Here is an 18,768-nt window from a genome sequence, read left to right as displayed (position 1 = left end):
TATTTGAAGAGGATGTGCTAAAAGGTAGAGACTTGTAATAGAAGGCATGGACTTGTGTTGAAGTTTGGAAGTCCTTTGGTGACAAGCACCGATTGGAATTACAAGTTAAGACAAGGAAACCAGCTCCACATCTCTCTCTAGAGGCTAACTACTACAGAAGCTGAGATTGCAGACAGATGTTGAAAGGTCCTAAATGTTAAACTTCGGTGATGTTTGTCAAAATTCCCTTGTTAACTCACAGCCACGGTTCAACACAGTTTAGTATTTTGAAGTTTTCAGCCTTTAGATCAATTGAATGGCCAAGATTTTACTGTTGTGGATTCTAATGTTCCCAGATATCTGGCAACCGAATACAACTATATATGTAAGTGTAACACCATTGGCATTAGATCTTCGATTGGAGTAACAGATAAGAGATGGCAAGCAATTGGGCCAATGCTCTGTGTTAGAAGTCAGGTAACCTATCAAAGATCACAAAAAGTTGAGATACGTCTCTATGTCAAACTTTTCCATTTCGTTTTATAGCTCATAAAGATCAGAAAAAGTTGAAGCTTCACAATTTCGTAAACAGTCTCTTTGTAAACCCTACCGATTTATTGAGTAGAATTGCTCACAGTTCACTACATAAAACTTTGAACACAGCTGCCAAAACCAACATTACAAAATCCTGCTAGACAGATTCTCAAACACCAATATACATTTTGTTTCCACGGGAAGCAACATGAAACTTCTAGTTCTTCCAATAGACTACAAGGGTGTCAACTCATATCTCCAAACAGGGTAGTAAGGGCAGTAATATGAGCCTATCGTGTGCAACGCATCGGCATGAGAACAAGAAGCATGTTCATTTTTGCAGGACTGGAAAAGCTCTACACCCCTTTCTCTTCCATGATAAATAATGAGTATGTTTAAGCCCAGAAACCAGCATCCATGACTAGAATCAAGGTGAGCCAGACACGCCAGGGAAGAGTTCTGATATTTTATTGAAAACATCCATAACCTGAGACAATGGAACACAAGATTATGCCATAAATTAATACGCAATACAATTATATTGTGTGATGGCTAACCCTTAGCCCATCAGGAAATAGAAAACTGAAATCAATGCTACATCCCAGCCCAGTAAAACTACATAATGCCCTCTAAAGTACATTTAAGCATCAAGTAACTTAAAGGCATGTTGCATGTAAACCATTCTCAACGACCCTCAACAAAAACTATTAAGAAGCAATACTACACTTGATCTAGGCCAAAAGTAACAACCGACTGTAAAAATAATAATATACAGTTCCACATCAGCTGTTAGGAAACAAAATCAATTTTTTAACCTAAACAAAAATAAAGCGAATGTCCAGAACACTAATGTTCCCAACCCCTAGTGAAACTTACTTTGGTGGGTTTTGCTAATTTTTTCTATACCGAAATAAAGTTACTGCAATATTGCCTATGGATTTGGATCTCACAAGTTAACCAATAGTGTAAGCTCTTATGATGTCTAATGGAAGGAATATTGGTTCCTTGATCGATCTAATAACAAAATCTTAAAGTACTTCGACGAGTTATCCAAAAGCTCTTAAATACATTCCTGCTTTTGATAAGATAGATATATCTAGTTGAAGTCATGTGGAAGAAGCGAGAATACAACTCAAAACTATACAAGAAAGTAGTAGCCATCTTTAACAGGCTAAATAATTTATAGATATCTCATGCTAACTTAGAAACAGATATGAATTATAATGTGAAAACAATCATTTTGAAGAAAGAATAGACACGAGAACAGAAAATACTCAATAATAATCATATAATGATTTATCAATAGGATACATTTTATTTAGAAAAGGTAATAAATAAATACAACTAAAAAACACGTATGTAGGCGAATCAGAAATGATGGTTGATGTCAAAAGAGTTCTACCATACCTCCTTATCATTTTGATATTTGGCAATGCTGAGCGGGTTCTGTGAACACTGCAACAGAAACATAATAACATTAGAGAATTGGTATGGTGTGCCATCCTATTTTTCCACCCCCACCAATTTTTAAAATTATTAATTTACGCTTTCCACCCCACATTATTCCCATAATATTTTTTGTTAACTTTGGATGGCGGCAGCCATGGCCACCACCATTGATGGTGGCACCCACTGCCTTCCCTCTGCAGGGTGCAGCATTTGCAACACCCCATAGTTACTGGTTAGGCCCCATAATGGGAGGCCAGTCCAACCAACCTTCCGAAAAGGGAGGCCATTTGGAGGTGAGACCAGTCCTACCATTTCCTTTTTTTTCTTTTGCAACTCTTTTTTGTGTTTCCAAACATCATTCTTCAACGTAATTTTGCACAAGGATAAAGTGAGTGGGTAAACAGCAATGTGGGGTGTTCTAAATTAAATCTAAGTACTCTGGCAATACATACATCCATGATGGCTGCTTGAACTCTTGGGTTTTGAAATGCCATAGCAACTTCAGGATTGGCCATTATTTTTGAAATGACTTCCTCAGGTGTAAGCCCAATTTGGTCTGCAAAATATAAAGACAACAATTAAAGAATATACATAACAAAACTTTATATATACTCCTCAAATCAAATACACTCTAGAAATTCCCACCGGTGATTAATTAATCCCAAGCCTTCTTACACGAAGCCTAACCTCAGTTCAACACTATAATCATGAGTCAATCATAGAGCACCAATTTCACAGAGTCCATCTTATGCCAGTCCAGGCGTCAGACTACTATCTTCAAATTTCTTCAATGGGATTTTTTTTATTTTTGGTGAAGAGTGAAATCCTTATGAAGTTGATTAATATGATAGCTCTTGATAATAGGGCTCTTGGCAGGCAATTTGATATTTTGGATGTTCAGGCATATGCTGTATGCTTTCAAATTTAGAGATGCTTCTCTATGTCAAACTTGTCTGTCTTATGATCAATACTGCAATCCAAAGGCAACAGACATTGAACGTCTCAACCTTCCAAACAAAACCACATACTCAACCACTCAATGTAGATATACCTTCTTTCTTTTTCCTTCTCTTTTTCTTTAAAAAAAAATGGTAGGTAAATTTCTTGAATTGGTTTCAACACTCATCTTACTTCTTACTTGGTGGCCCAGCTTTATACCCAAATCCACCACACTTTGGGAGGAAAAATACATACTTTCATGTTTTTTTTTTTTTTTTTTTTTTTCAGCCAGAATACTTTAATGTTAAATGAGAAATAAGCTGTTTTAAAATCCAACATAAACTTACCAAACTGCTGCTTAACCTCAGGACTGCTAAGATCAAAATTTTTCAATGAATCCATCATACGATTGTCCCATTCATTGCTTCCACCCATATTATTTCTGAAACAACAGTCAAGCATAAAAAAGGAAAAATAAATTAAATTGGAGAAAGAGTAACATATCTTGTATAGCAAAAGCATCACAGTGATGCAGCCTATCTGGTAACAAACCTCACATTCCCAAAAATTTAATAGAAAATGCACCCTAGTAGAACACAACAGAAATCAAAACAAAATGTTTCATTGTCCTCAAAATTTAGTGGACAGTGTCAGAGGCATATTGTTGAAGAATGGATTCCAAATATCCCTACAGAAACACACAAAAGATACTGAGCGCATTCACCTACCAGGGTCCAACATTTAGATGAACAGTACATCCTACCAAAATGCATGTATTCAAGTAAAGTAAATGTAATCCTGTGTATATGTAACGGTCAGGAACTCAAGTATATTAACCTTTGTAGTTCACAAATTTAAAATAGACACTGAAAGATACAATGACAAATATAACATGGCTCTTACAAGCATGTTTGTTTACATGTACATGCAAGAGATGAAAAATTCACAACATGGTCAAAGTTTTATGTTGAAGCATTGTTGTGTCCACCATGGTCAAATTGTTACAGGAAATGCCGACTTGATACATTCTCTGCTTCATGAGTACTTAAAGTATTACTGGACGCAAGACTCAAAGGTCAGTTATAAAGCACAGGCAATGCAAGTGCACGGAGATCCCACCCTTTCCTATTTCCCACATATATAAAGGATCCAAAGCTTTAAATTGCTTCAATTAAAATTCATATGTATGACTTTATTTCAGGTACGTGAATGCATTCCATACAGAAATCGCAACTGTAGCAGATGGGACACTTTTGGTCCTTTTTTTATTTTTATTTATTTTTATGATAGGAAATTTAATCCACCTTGAATATTGCAGGGATTTGGTTGAGAAAGTTAAAAATGAGAACAAAATAAAAAACTGGTTCAAACTTCTGAGACCAAAAATATAGTTCCGCCACATCAAGGTAGAAACCACAAAATGCTCAGAATATAAATACAAGAAGTCAGAACAAAAAGCTCCTAGCAATATCAAATGTAAATAAAGCAACAAAAAAAACTTACAGCATGTCTTCCAGCTGTTGGCGATATTGTGGATTTTGTAGCATCCCTATCAAATGATGTGCACAATAATCAGATTAATGATCAAAAGCAACAGGTTAGGAGAAACAAAATGAACTCTAGGCCTACAAAAAAGAAATGCAATGGTGGAAACACACCCCCATAAAGAAAGAACACATGATTCATTCAACAAAATTCCGAGTATTGAAAAAGAAAGAAAAGGTTCTAGGTACATATGAAAAGGGACCAGATATTTATGCAGTGACATTCACAATGACAAGGGACAACATATGGCCAAGAAGGCACATAGACATTGCTTCAAGCAGGCAAACTTGATGAGCGCTATTTTGCTTGATACCTTAAAACTGATTTCTAACCAGGTACAAACAAATGAATTATCGAAATGCAGGCGATATGCATTAGTATGAGCCATATCAAGGCTACAACTGTCAAACCCAGATTACCTAGAAAAAGCCATGTTACTGATAGATGGACTTACATTTGAAAGTGGAAGGATTCCTCATCTCCTCTGGTAAATAGCTACAAGGATACGAACAGAATTAATCCTCTTTCCAATAGGAAGAAAAACATGTGATTAAGTTCCTCTAAAGGTATGTCAATATGAAGTCTAACTTTCACGAGACAGTGTCAAATCAAAGAAATGTTAAACGGTATTTTCATGATGTAGACAACTGGAAGAGTATTACAATATATGATGTAAACTTACAATATTTTAAGCTAAAAAAGTAACCCTTGATCAACAAAGGTAACACTTGGAGAACATCTTTTATCACAACATAAATATTGCAAGAAATAAATAAAAGGGAGGAATAAGAAATTTGATAATGGAACTAACCAAGGTGAGGGATTTGCCCAAGGACTATGCCCTTCCTACCAAGGTCTAACCTTCTAATAATAAATGGTTTGCATGAACCAATAGACCAAGAAACTTTCAATTTGAAATAGTTATCCTTGCCCAAATGACTAGACATTATATGACAAGCTTGAAAAATTATTTGGCAAATAAACCAAGATATTGTATGGATCTAACATTTACTCACACAAGATATACAAGTTCATGCTGCATGTGAAGTGTATATGTTGAAAATTTGATGCAACTATTGAGATTTGTTCACCCAATCAAATTGTTGACGACTTTCCAAAATTTACAAAGGTATCAAGTGTCAACAATAATAATTTTGTAGCTAATTTGCTAGATTCAACCATACCAATGTGCCAGAACAAAATCATTTATCACAATTAGAAAGCACAAAAGATAACAAAAGGTATATTACGGATAAACCATCTTCTGCACCGTCGGATCTTCCAACATTTTCTCCAAAGCTTCCACTGATATAGAATTTGCTTTTCCTATCCATTAATAAATGAAAAAATATATATGTAAACTGTCTGATTAGATTCCAAAAATCAAAAACTGAGAAAGAAAGGCAAAGATAGTCATGAACTACAGCATTTTAGTCATAGCCACTTCAAGCCAGACTGACTAGAATTACAAAGTAATGCAATCAAGGATTGATTCATATCCATTTACGACACAGTTGTGTAACCTTCAGAACTGACAAACTTTGGCCTAATATTGCAATTGATATGAAGATTTACAGAATATATTGAGTAAAAATTCCATCCAAATGAACGCATGTCTTAGTTCCCTCATCTAAATGCATCTCAGGTAATAAAGAAGAAAAGATAGTCTTAAACAGAACTGGCTGAATTTAAACACAACCAGTTCAACCGTCTTTAGATAAAGACAGTCTTTGTCACAACTACCAAAAAATTGACATTAAATCTAAAAGCAAAGCATGCATCAGAAGACTGAGGGATAGCTAAAGTGTCAATTGACTCTTTACTTACCAGTAGATTGGGACCCTGTGGAGGCACCAAACCCCTGCTTAAAAGCAGCTCCGTTCTGAGAAACCTTCATAAAGTTTGCAAAAAGTTAAATCTGAGAATTAACTCCAAACAATCACAGCATGATCAGAAAGACGAATTATAAGATACTCACTTTCACGTCATTCTGGAAATCCTTAGATGAACCTATTTCAGTACCATCTTTTAAGCTACTTTCAAAAGGACTCTTTTGTTCAGTTTCTTCTGGAGTAACATCTACAAAAGCTGTGAGTAGAAGATACACTTAGAATCTCAAACAGGAAACTGTCATAAGAAAACATCCAAATCATAGTAGCTTGTCAAAAATTAGTAGCAGTCTTGATGGCCATTGTTTCACAAACATACATTATTAAGATATTCACTACAGTAAACGATTAAGATATTCACTACAGTAAACGATTAAGATATTCATAATATTCCTGTATATATCAATATAAGACAGGTCATATGATCAGCCACCAAAATACAGACGAGGCACACACCCACAATTTCACAAACATGCACGTGTGCAGGCAGACATGAATGCACACAAGCAGGACGCATACCACAAGCTGGCTGCAACTGCACAGGACACATCTAAGGCTTCTGTTGCAATGCAAGCCCACAATATCATTTCGAAAAAGATTCTGTACGTTCTAACAACAAGACAATCACGCATTTAACCTTGATCCTTTGTCAACCATACTTTTTTACATTTATTTAATACCCAGAAATCCCCCAATCTGCATAGTGGATCAAACCCGTGGGAGCAAACCATGGGCCTGACTAATTCCACTAACCCCTTGTTGGTCCATACTTTTTGACATTAAATCATCCACAAACAGCTTGAAATCAGATCAGCTCTGTTTAAAATCAAATGGGGTCCATTTAATACTCCTAGCTGTTTGATCAGCTTGAAATGAAAACAAACATTATGTTAGGATTTTGGCTCGTCAAATATGTCCTAGTTGGTTTAGGATTGTTTTAGGAAAATTAGAGGTATACCAATTCTTGTCCTAGAGGGATTAGGAAAGAATTTCAGTTTTCCTTATTCAATTCAGGTTTGGATTTCTAGAAGTCTATTAGGATTTGGATAAATGTAATTTCCTAATCTACTTAGGAATAGGAATCCAATCAGCCTTGGGACATGTAAACCAACTCTATATCTATAAATAGGGTGTGGCAAGGCTTATTTTAAAGAGAGGAAAAACAGCCAGAGACAGCCAAGAGTTGTGAGATTAGTTCTAGGGTTGCAAAAGTTCTGTAATCTCTATTATTAATCAAAGGAGCGGTGATTTCTCTACCTAGAGAAATCACAACTGGACGTAGGCAAAAGTTCTGCCGAACCAGTATAATTCTTGTGTGTTTCTAAGTGATTTAATATTTGCTAGTTTAGTCTATTGCCGTTGGTTACATCAAAGAACAAGATCTAGAAGGCGGGTTATTTAACAAGTGGTATCAGAGCCAGGTTAAGGGGTTCTATGATGTCTAAAGGGAAGATGAATGCGGATCTAGGACCTGCGTTAAAGCCCTTTGACGGCAAGGATGACTTCACGGATTGGCAAAGGATGATGAAGAACGTCTTGATACAGCAAGATTTGGATGATGCACTCAGTGGTGAGAAGCCAACAGGCATGACAGACACAGCATGGACTAAGGTTCTCAAGAAAGCCAAGAGTTCCATCGAGATCCATCTCACAAGATCAGTTCGGTCACACATCACAGAAAAGATGACTGCCCAAGAAGCATGGGAAAAGTTGGAGAATGTTTATATGGGCAAAACCGTGTCCAATAAACTTTTTCTAAAGGATGAACTATTCGGACTTCGACTGGAAGAAGGAGGTGATATTGAAGATCACGTATGCAGGTTTCAAAATTGCATAACTAATCTTCAGAAGGTCGAAGAAACTTACAAAGATGATGATATGGCTATCATCTTGCTGAGGTCTCTACCTTCGTCTTTCAAGCACTTTCGAACAACTCTAATGTTTGGAAAAGAGTCCCTGAAGCTTGAAGACGTGATTCAAGCTCTTCAGTCATATGCTAAACTAGATGATATAACTGAAAGCTCTCAAGGCCTTTATGCCAAAGGCAAGGAGAGGGGGCGGGAAAAGACAAAGGAAGAGAAAACAGGCAACAGAGGTAGGTCAAAATCCAAGAAGAAAAAGGAAAAGAAGGAAGGTTGCTTCGAATGTGGTTCAGCCGATCATTGGAAGAGGAACTGCAAGATTTGGAAAGAGAAGAAAGCCAAGAGGGAAGGAAGCTCGGGTTCAACTAGTGCGATCACCGAGCATGAGAGTGACGGGGAGCTTCTTTCAGTAACATCAAGCTCCAAGGCTTTCACAAATTGGATTTTGGATACCGGATGCACTTTTCATATGTGTGCAGTAAGAGAATGGTTCGATACTTACAAAGAAGTCAGCAGTGAAGTTTTAATGGGGATGATTCTTCATGTCCTGTAAAAGGAATCGGCACTGTTCAAATCAGAATGTTTGATGGGATGATACGAGTTTTGGGGAACGTTAGATATGTCCCTAGACTAAGAAAGAATTTGATTTCCTTGGGTACTTTAGATGAGGCCGGCTATGGGTACGAGTCTAAAAAGGGAAGACTCAGGGTAGCCAAAGGATCACTTTGGTGGTAATGCGGGGTGACCTACAACCCAATAAGCTGTATAAGTTAATTGGGACCACTATAGTTGGAGGAGCAGTGTTTCTGTAAATCAAGGTATAGAAGACAAGACTGAACTCTGGCATCATAGGCTTGGGCACATAAGCCAGAAAGGGTTGCAAGAATTACACAAGGAAGGCCTGTTGGAAGGCGTGTCATCTTGCAAACTGGACTTTTGTGAATATTGTGTTCTTGGAAAGCAAAGGAAGGTATCATTCACGAGTAGCGGTGCAGATAAGAAGCAAGGAGCAACTCAGCTATATTCACTCAGGATGTTTGGGGTCCTGCACCAACCAAATCAAATGGTGGAGCTAGGTATTTTGTTACTTTCATGGATGATTTTTCTAGGAAGGTTTGGGTTTATTTCATGAAGCAGAAATCGAGGTTTTTGCAAAGTTCAAGGAATGGAAAGCAGAAACCGAGAATCAAACTGGAAGAAAGATCAAGTACCTGAGAAGTGACAATGGAGGTGAATATACAAGTAATGAGTTTACTGATTACTGCAAGGAAGAAGGCATCACAAGGCACTTCACAGTAAAGAAGAATCCCCAACAAAATGGAGCTGCTGAGAGGATGAACCGAACTCTCATGGAGAGAGAGAGGAGCATGCGATTTCATGCAGGATTGCCTGATAGTTTTTGGGCAGAAGCTGTTAATCATGCAAGTTATTTGATTAACAGATCACCATCTACAGTTCTTGGTTTTAAGAGTGCAGAAGAGGTATGGTCTAAGAAGCGTGGACTATTCCAAGCTCAGGGTATTCGGCTGTAGTGCTTATGCACATATTCCAAGCGATGAAAGGTCCAAGCTCAAACCAAAGTCTACACATTGCATATTCTTAGGTTTTGAGAAAGGAGTGAAGGGTTTCAAGCTTTGGGATATCAACAACAGGAAAAAGGTTGTCAGCCGAGATGTTGTCTTTGATGAGACAACCATGCCTCTGAATAAAGTCGAGAGCAGTAGGGAGAAGAAAGATGATGCTGAAATTGAAGCAACAAAGATTCCGTTAATCAGTTCAGACGAAGAAGCAGCTCAGGTGGAGCAAATTGAGCAAGATCTTGAATCGATGGTTTTGAGGAAGAAGAAGAGCATCGCATCGTTCACCAGTTAGGAATCAGGTGGAGCAAGAAATAGGGCAGATTGAAGGCACTCTAATCCGCCAGACATCCCAAAGGGTTAGAACTCCAACCAACAATCCACCTGCATTCCAGAGATGCATAGCACTGGACAAACCTAATCGGAACAAGAAGAAACCTGACAAGTTTGGGTTTGACCAAGACGAAGTTAATTATGCTCTCAACATTAGTCAAGGAGATCCAACTACTTTTCGAGAAGCTATAGCAAGTGATGAGCGAGATAGTTGGATAAGTGCTATGACAGAAGAAATGGAGTCTCTTTACAAGAACTCTGTTTGGGAGTTGGTTCCTAAGCCCAAAGACAGAAAGCTAGTTGGATGCAAGTGGGTATTTAGGAAAAAGGAAGGACTACATGAACAAGATGCCGTGAGATTCAAAGCAAGGCTCGTGGCTAAAGGGTACTCACAAAAGGAAGGAGTGGATTATGATGAGATCTTTTCACCCGTAGTTAAGCATACTTCTATCAGATTGCTTTTAGCAATGGCAACTCAGCATGACATGGAGATTGAGCAGATGGATGTGAAGACAGCGTTTCTTCATGGGGATCTAGAGGAGACAATTTTCATGGCTCAACCAGAAGGGTTTGTTGAATATGGGAAAGAAAACCTAGTATGTCAGCTAAAGAAGTCCTTGTATGGCCTGAAACAGTCTCCAAGGCAGTGGTACAAGAGGTTCGATTCCTTCATGCTGAAAATCAATTTTAGAAGATGTTTATATGACTGTTGTGTGTACTATCATGTGTTCCAAGATGGGATGGTCATATTGCTGTTGTTATATGTGGATGACATGTTAATCGCTTGTCAAGACAAGTCTAGAATTCAAGACTTGAAGAAGATGTTGAGCGAGGAGTTCGACATGAAGGATCTAGGTGCAGCACAAAAGATCCTTGGCATGGAAATTCAGAGAGATAGGACCGCTGGAAGGATTTGGATATCACAAGCCAAGTATATTCAGAAAGTTCTTGAGAAGTTCAACATGCAAGAAGCAAAGGTAGTTTCGACTCCTTTGGCAGCTCACTTCAAGTTAAGTGGGCAACAGTGTCCTAAGTCCGAGGAAGAGCAGCAAGTAATGGAGAAGGTTCCTTATGCTAATGCCGTGGGCTGCCTTATGTATGCAATGGTATGCACACGTCCAGACATAGCTCAAGCAATCAGTGTCGTTTCGATACATGGAAATCCAGAAAGCAACATTGGGACGCAGTCAAATGGATTTTGCGTTATTTGAAGGGTTCTTGGCGACAAAGGATTATGTTTGAGAAGCAAAAAGAAAATGCAAGGGTGTTGGGATATGTGGATGCTGATTATGCAGGGGACTTGGACAAGAGAAGGTCAACTTCTGGTTATGTGTTTACATGCGCAGGAGGACCGATCAGTTGGAGGGCACTACGCAACCAATTACAGCTTTGTCGACCACAGAGGCAGAGTATATTGCATTGGCCGAAGCTGGAAAGGAAGCAATTTGGCTTAATGGCTTGGTAAGTCAAATGGGAATCACCCAAGATTTTGTGAAGCTGAAGTGTGATAGTCAAAGTGCCATTCACTTGGCAAAGAATCAAGTTTTTTCTGGAAGATCAAAGCACATTGAAGCAAGATATCACAGAATCAGAAATTGGGTGGAGTCTAAGGAGATTTGGATTGAAAAGATTCATACGGATGACAATGCCGCAGATTTCCTTACAAAGATAGTGTCGGCCAAGAAGTTCAAGCATTGCTTGAACTTGATCAATCTCGTTGATTGATTAAAGTGGAGCATCTCCTCACTTGAGGTGCAAATGAGGCAAGAAGAAGATTGCCAAGGTGAAGACTCTTGAAGATTTCCAGAGCTACTTCAAGGAGGTTCAAAGATACTCTGAGGTGCAACGATCAAGACTTGGTTTGACTCACCAAGGTGGAGATTGTTAGGATTTTGGCTCGTCAAATATGTCCTAGTTGGTTTAGGATTGTTTTAGGAAAATTAGAGGTATACCAATTCTTGTCCTAGAGGGATTAGGAAAGAATTTCAGTTTTCCTTATTCAATTCAGGTTTGGATTTCTAGAAGTCTATTAGGATTTGGATAAATGTAATTTCCTAATCTACTTAGGAATAGGAATCCAATCAGCCTTGGGACATGTAAACCAACTCTATATCTATAAATAGGGTGTGGCAAGGCTTATTTTAAAGAGAGGAAAAACAGCCAGAGACAGCCAAGAGTTGTGAGATTAGTTCTAGGGTTGCAAAAGTTCTGTAATCTCTATTATTAATCAAAGGAGCGGTGATTTCTCTACCTAGAGAAATCACAACTGGACGTAGGCAAAAGTTCTGCCGAACCAGTATAATTCTTGTGTGTTTCTAAGTGATTTAATATTTGCTAGTTTAGTCTATTGCCGTTGGTTACATCAAAGAACAAGATCTAGAAGGCGGGTTATTTAACACATTATGCCATAAATTCATATAAAAATAACCACCTTTTACAAATTACATTGACAAGCCTTAGATTTGCAGCAGAGATATCTATTACATACCCTTTAACTAAAACTTAGGTAAAGGGTAATGCTCCAAGTTATGTAATAGAAAATTAGAAATCTATATAATTTTTCTTTATATAATGGGTTATCAATGTAAATTTTTCTTTATATAATTTACTACACATGAATATAGTCCCCTTATTAATAAGAATCCCTTGTGAGGAGAATCAAAAGGGATCTCATTGTTGGGGCCACCATGCAATGCAATCCAATGATCCAAACCGTGTACTACCAGAACCCCAACAATGAAAAACCATGCCTTTTATGGATGGACCAAGTGTAGTGGTGGGCATAAGCCTTGAGATTACTTGTTTAACAAGTACAGTCATCAAGCAGACATATCTCTTTATAAGGATGATGGTTGGCACATTCACCACCTCTGCCCTCTTCTAGTATTCAACTTGGTTTCATGGTTCTAAATCAACTAGTTAGGTCACAATTTCTTAATAATGATTTCATGTAGTGGTCAAAACAAAAGGTATCACTATTTTCGCACATGATGTCTCAATAAAAGATAAAAACCTCAGCATACATGATATTTCAGATTTAGAGAGATCACACAGAACTTCCCTTGTGCTCTTGCAGCCAGCAAGAAATGATACTTTTGAGTACCCACATATATTTCAAACAAAATTTTAAAAGTTCAAGCCATTCTAGAAGTGAATTCACTGTTTTACTTTCATGGCTCTTTTGGCAGCCTAAAATTCTAAATTCTACCTCACAAAAACCAATATATCTGAACTTTGGAAAAGGAATTATATCATGGATTACGAACCCAAGTAAAGGAAAATAATATGTAAAAAAGAAAAAGCATGAAGATATATATATTAAAGGCCATACCAAAGCTGTTCGACTTTTTCTTTGGTTCTGTGTCATTGTTGGCATCAGTGGCAGGGGCGGCTGGTATGGTTGGTGTAGCTGGTGTGGCTTGCGCAGCTTGTGTGACTGATGAGGCTGGTGCTGCTGGTGCTGCTGGTGCTGCATCTACTCTGGTTGCAGATACGTCTACTGTCGAATGTTGAGAAGTAGCTGGAAAAGGTGAGGCAAAAGGCCCTGATGCTGGGGCTGATGGAAATGGAAAAGGTGAACCTGGAGGAAATGCAGCATTGTTGAACTGGCTATCTTGTGTATTCATTTGGCCCATCAAAGTCTTAAAAGCTTGTTGCATTGCATATTTCTGAAAGAAGATTAAAAGATAAAGATAGATTAAAAAAGAAAACATATCAAAAGAGTGAGGCTAAATTTTGTGTCTGCCACACAACAAATGAACACTCACGACTCATTTATTATGAGTGACACAAAGTTTTTTTCTTTTTCTGAGAGGGCTATGTTGTCATCCACAAAGTTATTCCATTCCATGTCAAATTTTGTACCATTTCATATCAATTCCATCTGAACTTTCTAACTCATGTCGTGCCAATTCCGTGCACTGTCATGTCAACATTTTAACATGCAAAGGACACAAAATGACATCATGTCACAAAGATATCACAGCAGGAACACAATATCTTGTGTCAATTTCTAGCCAATGTGTTGTGGTGTTGGATCATGTTCTCATATCATTTTCAAAATTTCTAACCCTTACGCACTATGCATATTATGTAGATATAAAACACCCCCCACACACATGCATCTCCTTTGTTTATTGTAGTCCTGTTACAAAGCCCTTTCTCAAATTTTGATAGAGCGGGGAGGTAGAAGATTTCAAAGAAAGAGAAGAAAAATGATTTCAGACAGATAGAATGAGACAAACAGAGACAGAGAGATAGGGGAAGAGTGTTTAGTGTGATAAAAGTCCATCACTTTATGATGTCAATACGCATATCTAGGGTTCGTCTTCACCACCATTAAACATGTTAAGGGAACTCAACAATAATACCCTAAGCTATTAAAATCCAATAATCCGAACTAAAATAAATCCCTAAATTTTAGGAGGAAAACACGCACCTTTAAGTTTGTAGCCACCTGTCATTACAATCAAAGTGTCAAACACACAGAAAACGTGTACTGGTCGAATAAATGTATATCTTATCAAACAAAGAGACGCAAGTAATCTTGTTCTCACCCAAGAAAACAGTGCTGAAAGCCCAACACCAACACCAATCCAAAATAGAGGCGACCCTCTAAAAAATAAAATAATAAATAAGTAAAGGTGAAAAGATTATATGTTTATAAAGTACAAGAAGAAAAGAAAAGGCAACAGCAAAAGCTTATTGAATAGATCAATGGGTTATAAATAAATAATTGATAAAATGAACAAAAACAAATTATTACATATTTGAGGTTGGGGGAGGTACTGAGATTGGCGGGTTGACACCAACTGAAGATGTTTCTCGACTACTTGAGGAAGAAATACTTGCAAAACGTTCCACTTCTAACTTCTCTACAACTGTAATACAAACATAAAGCGAAACACCCATGTGAGTAAAACTATATTGAGAAGTTGCACAGCAACGAGATGGAAACACAACATCATAGAATCAGCAAGATACATTAAAACTTGTGATGGAAAAATAAAGAATATCCTTAAGATCTAGCTCTCTTTTTTTCGTCAAGAGCTAGCACCATAGATACTCAAGGTAGGACATTCTTGGCAGTGTTTTTAGAAGGACTAAAAGCGCTTTTGACAGCTTTTGGTAAAAATAGTTAAACATTCTTCCGGTTTATAAAAGCATTTTTGTAGCTCTTTCTTTCAGAAGCACTATGCATGGTTTTGAAGAGTTTTCCTTTCCCAATTCATAAAAACTTGAAAAATTCAAAAATAAAAAATAAAATGATCATTTCCTAAGTAGGGAACTTACTAACACAATCAAGGTTATAGTCACACCTTTCAAACCTAGAAAAATCAACTCAGAAAACATCAAATGAACATAATTTTTGTCATCAAAACTGCATGCATCACTTGAGACTCATAATTCAGTATAGAACCATAACAAAAGGATAATAATTTATACAATTCAGAAAAAGAAACTCGAACCCTCTGTTTTCTGAGTTATATATTTGCAAATAGAAGCTGAAAGTTCCGACCTTTGGCAGCCACCGCATATCAAACACAGGCATACACTAAAACTATGATACTCATCAGTAAAATTGAGTTAGAAAAACCCAATTCAGAACCACAGAATTAGTACCTGGGAGACGAGGGGCATTGAAGCGAGCATTGACTCTCGAATTTTGGCTATTTTTGGAGGCTCTGAGATTGGCTGAGCATCGGAAGAGAGGAAATCGACTGAACGGGGGAGCAGTTCTTGGTGGGTTCGAATGGAGTGGCGGCGAGCGAGGAAGTGAGTGAGGAACAGACAGTGACATCATGACTACTAGAAGAGAATCAGGGAAGGAGCTCTGCAATTGTATCTATGAACTAATTTAAAACTATAAACCCAAGCTTTGGTAGGGTTTTTTCTGTTAGCTGAAGAAGAAACTGAACTCAAGAGTCTATCTCTATTTTCGTTTTTTGGTTTTACACTAACGACGTATAATGTAAATAACAGCTTTTCCTGTTCGTACTTTTTCTACCAGTCCCGTTCTCTCGGTCACTTGCCGTTGGATTAAAATCAAGGGTGGAGAGTAGTCTGAACAATTAACTCAATTTTTAGTTTTTAATGCAATTGTTTTTAATAAAATAGATTTTTAAAATGTTTTCTTTTCTATTTTTAAGATTTTGATTAATTTCTTATGGCATCAGCGATACTTTTTCTTTGTGTGAAGCTCCTATAAAATAGGGACCAAGAGAACATGACTGCTTTTTCTACAGTTTTTCTACAGTGTGTTATAATATATATATTTATTTATTTTTTACAATATAATCTGAAAACATAGTGGTCATAATAATTTGTACACCAACTTTAATTTTTTTTAAAGTACAAATACATTGCAAAGAGGATTTCTCTATGAATTTAAACCAAACAAATAAATTTTAACCTAAATAAATAGAACTTGGGAAGTTGATATCCAATAATGGCTAGAGTATTAAGAAATTTTTTACTACATATAGAAAAAGGAAAATTTGCACAATTGGTCTCATTGATTTATCTTGGTAGATATTATTTCCTTCTATAATAGTTAATTGTAGTGAAAGGCATTTTCTCTCAGGTTGTGCAAAAGATGACTTTTTTATTAGGATCCTAAAAGAATCAAATTTGATATTGATGAAAAGTCACATACTTTCTTGAACTTAGATTTTTCAAGACCTCTTTTGCATAAAAGGATGGGTACCTCTCTTTGGTACTCAAGGCTTTCAAAATTGGTATGTGAGCATCTAAAATTCTGAAAATTCTGTGGTGCATCGGCTGTACCGATACAACCACATATCCAAGGGTTGAGTTTGCATGGTAAAAATGGATGGTTGAGATTCAATGACTTAGTAACTTGTTGAGACCTTTGTTATTCAACACGTTGCATGTGAATCTAAGAAAAGCAGGTTTGGAGGATGAAGACGACTTGCGCTCTCCTCTCTGGTTGCCCAAATCGAAAATCCTAAGGGCCTCCATGAATTCTTCTCTCTGCTTGCCCACAAACTTTTCTTTCTGCTTCGTCAGGAACTCTTCTCTCTCACTTGCCCAAATCCATCCTAAGAGCGTCCAACTCTTGTTTGTGCTTGGCCAAAACGCATCTGCAAAAAGCTACTGCTCACCGAATTGAGGTCGTCCACGAGAAAACCTAAGCCGACGCTGGCTACTCTGCCTAAGTGAGTTCTTTAACTCTTCTCTCTACTTGCCCAAAACTCATCTGCATATACCGAATTGATGGTGGGTCCAACCTCCATGATGTAATGGTCACCAAATTAGAGGTATTTAATTTAGTTTGTTATGTTGCAATTTTCTGATACAGAACTTCAATGTCGCACATTGAAGGGTGTCACTGGCCTGATATGAGATCGCCCATTTCTTTATGTGTATAGGAGCTTTAAAGCCCATTCTAGCGGGTACTACATTCAATCGATATACGAGACTCACTCTAGAACTCGAGAAAAGAGAGAGAATGGGTGGGCGAAGAGTTTGACCATTGACGACATCAGCGGGAATGGATTTGTAATAACAAAGTGGTTGTAAAGATTTCGAAGATCCTTGGCTGTTAACGACGACATTTGAGTTGGTGGTGAAAGGAAGTGTAAGGAGGAGGCGTTGAAAGTTTGAAAACATCAAGTAAGAGTTCAAAGAACCCCTCTTTTTTGGGTTTTGAAGTTGAATGTATTTTGGGTAATGACCTGACTATGTGCAATTGCATGAGATTATTCATTTGTGTGTTTTGAAGAGAAAGTATGTTAGCACATAGATTATAACGTAATTTTAGTTTGAATTTATGTTTCTCATGCATGGAGAGGTCTGCTAAGATGGACAGGGGTGTAGAGACATCAAAGGGTGGTTGTAGTGATTCAGGATATCTGGGTGGTTGGAAAGGTCGAGTCACGGGGCACCGACAATAGAGAGTTCGCATATGTCGACCAAACATCATGTAAGTCAAAGTAGTGATGATAATGGTGTTGACATTATTGTACCGAGGAAAGAATATGTTATGGGGAAAGAGTTCAAAACGATAGAATTAGCAGAAGAATATTATATGAGTTATGTAAAGGGCATTGGATTTAGCATGAGAAAAGACAAATTAGTTCGTAATTCGGAAAGGAAAGTAAGTAGGAGATAGTGGTGTTGTTCTAAAGAAGGTTTGAGAAATGAGAAGTTTAATGATCGACCGGATATGATTCGGCAACCAAAGCCAATTACAAGAGAGAATTGTCCTGCCCATTTTTGGGTGGGTTATGAGAAGAAACGTGATACTTACATCATTACAAATTTTGAATCACATCACAATCATGAATTAGTTACTCTACTTGAATCACTATATATCCGATGTAACCGTATTGTTCGAAATTCTGATTTAGCACAAGCAGTGGGAATGCGAATAACATTGGTTAGAACATGTCATACATATGAGTATATGGTCGACCAATGTGGTGAGTATTTAAATGTTGGTTTTCAAATAAAGGATCTGTACAATAAGTTGGACGCACCATGCAGGGAAATTTTGCTCAATGGTGACACAAAAGCCACACTCTCTTACTTGAAAAGGAAAGAAGCAATGTATCCAAAATTCTTTTGTAAGTTTAGTGTTAACGAGGAAAATAGGCTTGGTAATTTGTTTTGGAGAGACTCCACTTCACTTTTGGATGA

The 18,768-nt window shown here is 37.4% G+C and overlaps 1 protein-coding gene across 1 annotated transcript; it reads right to left on the bottom strand.

Moving 5' to 3' along the window:
- Window positions 1-495: 495 nt before the first annotated feature.
- TIC40 (hydroxyproline-rich glycoprotein family protein) lies at window positions 496-16,068 on the bottom strand. Its single transcript, XM_016794678.2, has 14 exons — window positions 15,730-16,068; window positions 14,873-14,987; window positions 14,664-14,721; window positions 14,546-14,563; window positions 13,439-13,775; window positions 6,425-6,534; window positions 6,274-6,337; window positions 5,697-5,772; window positions 4,901-4,941; window positions 4,405-4,450; window positions 3,249-3,343; window positions 2,415-2,518; window positions 1,921-1,968; window positions 496-1,000 (listed from the first exon to the last, which is right to left on the bottom strand). The coding sequence occupies exons 1-14, from the start codon at window positions 15,908-15,910 to the stop codon at window positions 941-943; spliced, it is 1,353 nt and encodes a 450-aa protein (XP_016650164.2). The 5' UTR covers window positions 15,911-16,068; the 3' UTR covers window positions 496-940.
- Between the last annotated feature and the right edge of the window lie 2,700 nt (window positions 16,069-18,768).

Source organism: Prunus mume, linkage group LG5, assembly GCF_029339155.1.
Source record: "Prunus mume cultivar Tortuosa linkage group LG5, ASM2933915v1, whole genome shotgun sequence".
Taxonomy (NCBI): Eukaryota; Viridiplantae; Streptophyta; class Magnoliopsida; order Rosales; family Rosaceae; genus Prunus; species Prunus mume.
Note: the sequence above shows the minus strand (reverse complement) of the source record. Positions and strands in the feature narration are given on the sequence as shown.

Excerpts from the sequence above, each read along its gene's own strand:
- TIC40 (XM_016794678.2), bottom strand. The coding sequence starts at position 15,910 with ATGATGTCACTGTCTGTTCCTCACTCACTTCCTCGCTCGCCGCCACTC. Across the intron at positions 4,942-5,696 it reads GTGCAGAAGATGGTTTATCC|CTATTTACCAGAGGAGATGA; the intron begins GTAATATACCTT and ends GTATCCTTGTAG. Across the intron at positions 1,969-2,414 it reads TTCAAGCAGCCATCATGGAT|TGTTCACAGAACCCGCTCAG; the intron begins GTATGTATTGCC and ends TTTCTGTTGCAG.